General features: G+C 62.7%; 1 protein-coding gene across 1 annotated transcript in view; it reads right to left on the bottom strand.

The window, feature by feature from the left end:
* The window catches only part of LOC104277028 (DNA polymerase epsilon catalytic subunit A-like), a gene marked incomplete at its 5' end in the record, with an annotated part of 5,617 nt that overhangs the window by 1,596 nt on the left and 3,147 nt on the right, over positions 1 to 874 (bottom strand). The window contains 3 exons of the mRNA XM_009873543.1: positions 14 to 145; positions 263 to 458; positions 574 to 706. Coding sequence (XP_009871845.1) covers positions 14 to 145; positions 263 to 458; positions 574 to 706 — 461 coding nt within the window. The remainder of the gene's footprint in view (positions 1 to 13; positions 146 to 262; positions 459 to 573; positions 707 to 874) is intronic.

Here is an 874-nt window from a genome sequence, read left to right on the forward strand (position 1 = left end):
GCTCGGCACTCACCGGGCATGGCCCCCATCTCCCCCAGCGCCTCCTGGGACACCTGGCTGGTGCTCCTTCTCTTGACCGGGGTGCTCCCGGGCACGTTGCGCCGCAGCTCCTCCTTCATGCTGTGGTACACGGCCACAATATAGGCTGGAGAGACACGGGCAAGGCTCCAGCTCCAGCCCACGCCAGCAGCCGCCCCACTGCAGGCTCCCCCTGGCACTGGGGAGGCTCAGGTCACCTCGTCCCCTCGCTGGGACAGCTCACCCGACACGATCATCAGGAAGTAGCTCTGGCAGGAGGCAGCCTGGGGCAGGAACTGTGCGATGTTCCAGTTGTTCTCCAGCAGCTCCTCCACGTTCGGCTCCCCTTCCTCCTCCTCTTCGTCCCCTGCTGCCACCGCCTCCTCCCCCTCTTCCTCACTGTCCTCCGTCTCCTCCAACACTTGCCTCTTGCTGGTGTCCTTCTGGAGGGGCCAGTAATATCACAGCAGCTCCTCGAGACCAGCCAACGTCTCCCCACCCAGCTCAACTCCCAGCACCCTGCTCCTGGGGGGCAGAGTGCTGCCTGTCTCTTACCTCCCTGTAGTGCACACAAGAATCCACTTTTCCCTTGATACCTCCATAATTGGCTGGATCCATCCAGAGCAGGAACTCCCAGCAGCGGGAGAAGGAGATGGTCAGAGAGTGGAAGATCTCCTTGGAGTGGATGCTGAGGGAAGAGACTGCAGTGACCCCCAGCACTGGCACCAGCCCTAACTCAGAGCCTTCTCGGTGGGACACAGCGGGGAGGAGGTGGTGGTGGCAAGGAGACAGGGGGTTTCCCTCTCCCATCTAACCACTGGCAGGGACCCCCGGTGAAGCCATGCCTGGGAGGTCT

This window comes from Apaloderma vittatum, unplaced genomic scaffold, assembly GCF_000703405.1.
Source record: "Apaloderma vittatum isolate BGI_N311 unplaced genomic scaffold, ASM70340v1 scaffold24557, whole genome shotgun sequence".
Taxonomy (NCBI): Eukaryota; Metazoa; Chordata; class Aves; order Trogoniformes; family Trogonidae; genus Apaloderma; species Apaloderma vittatum.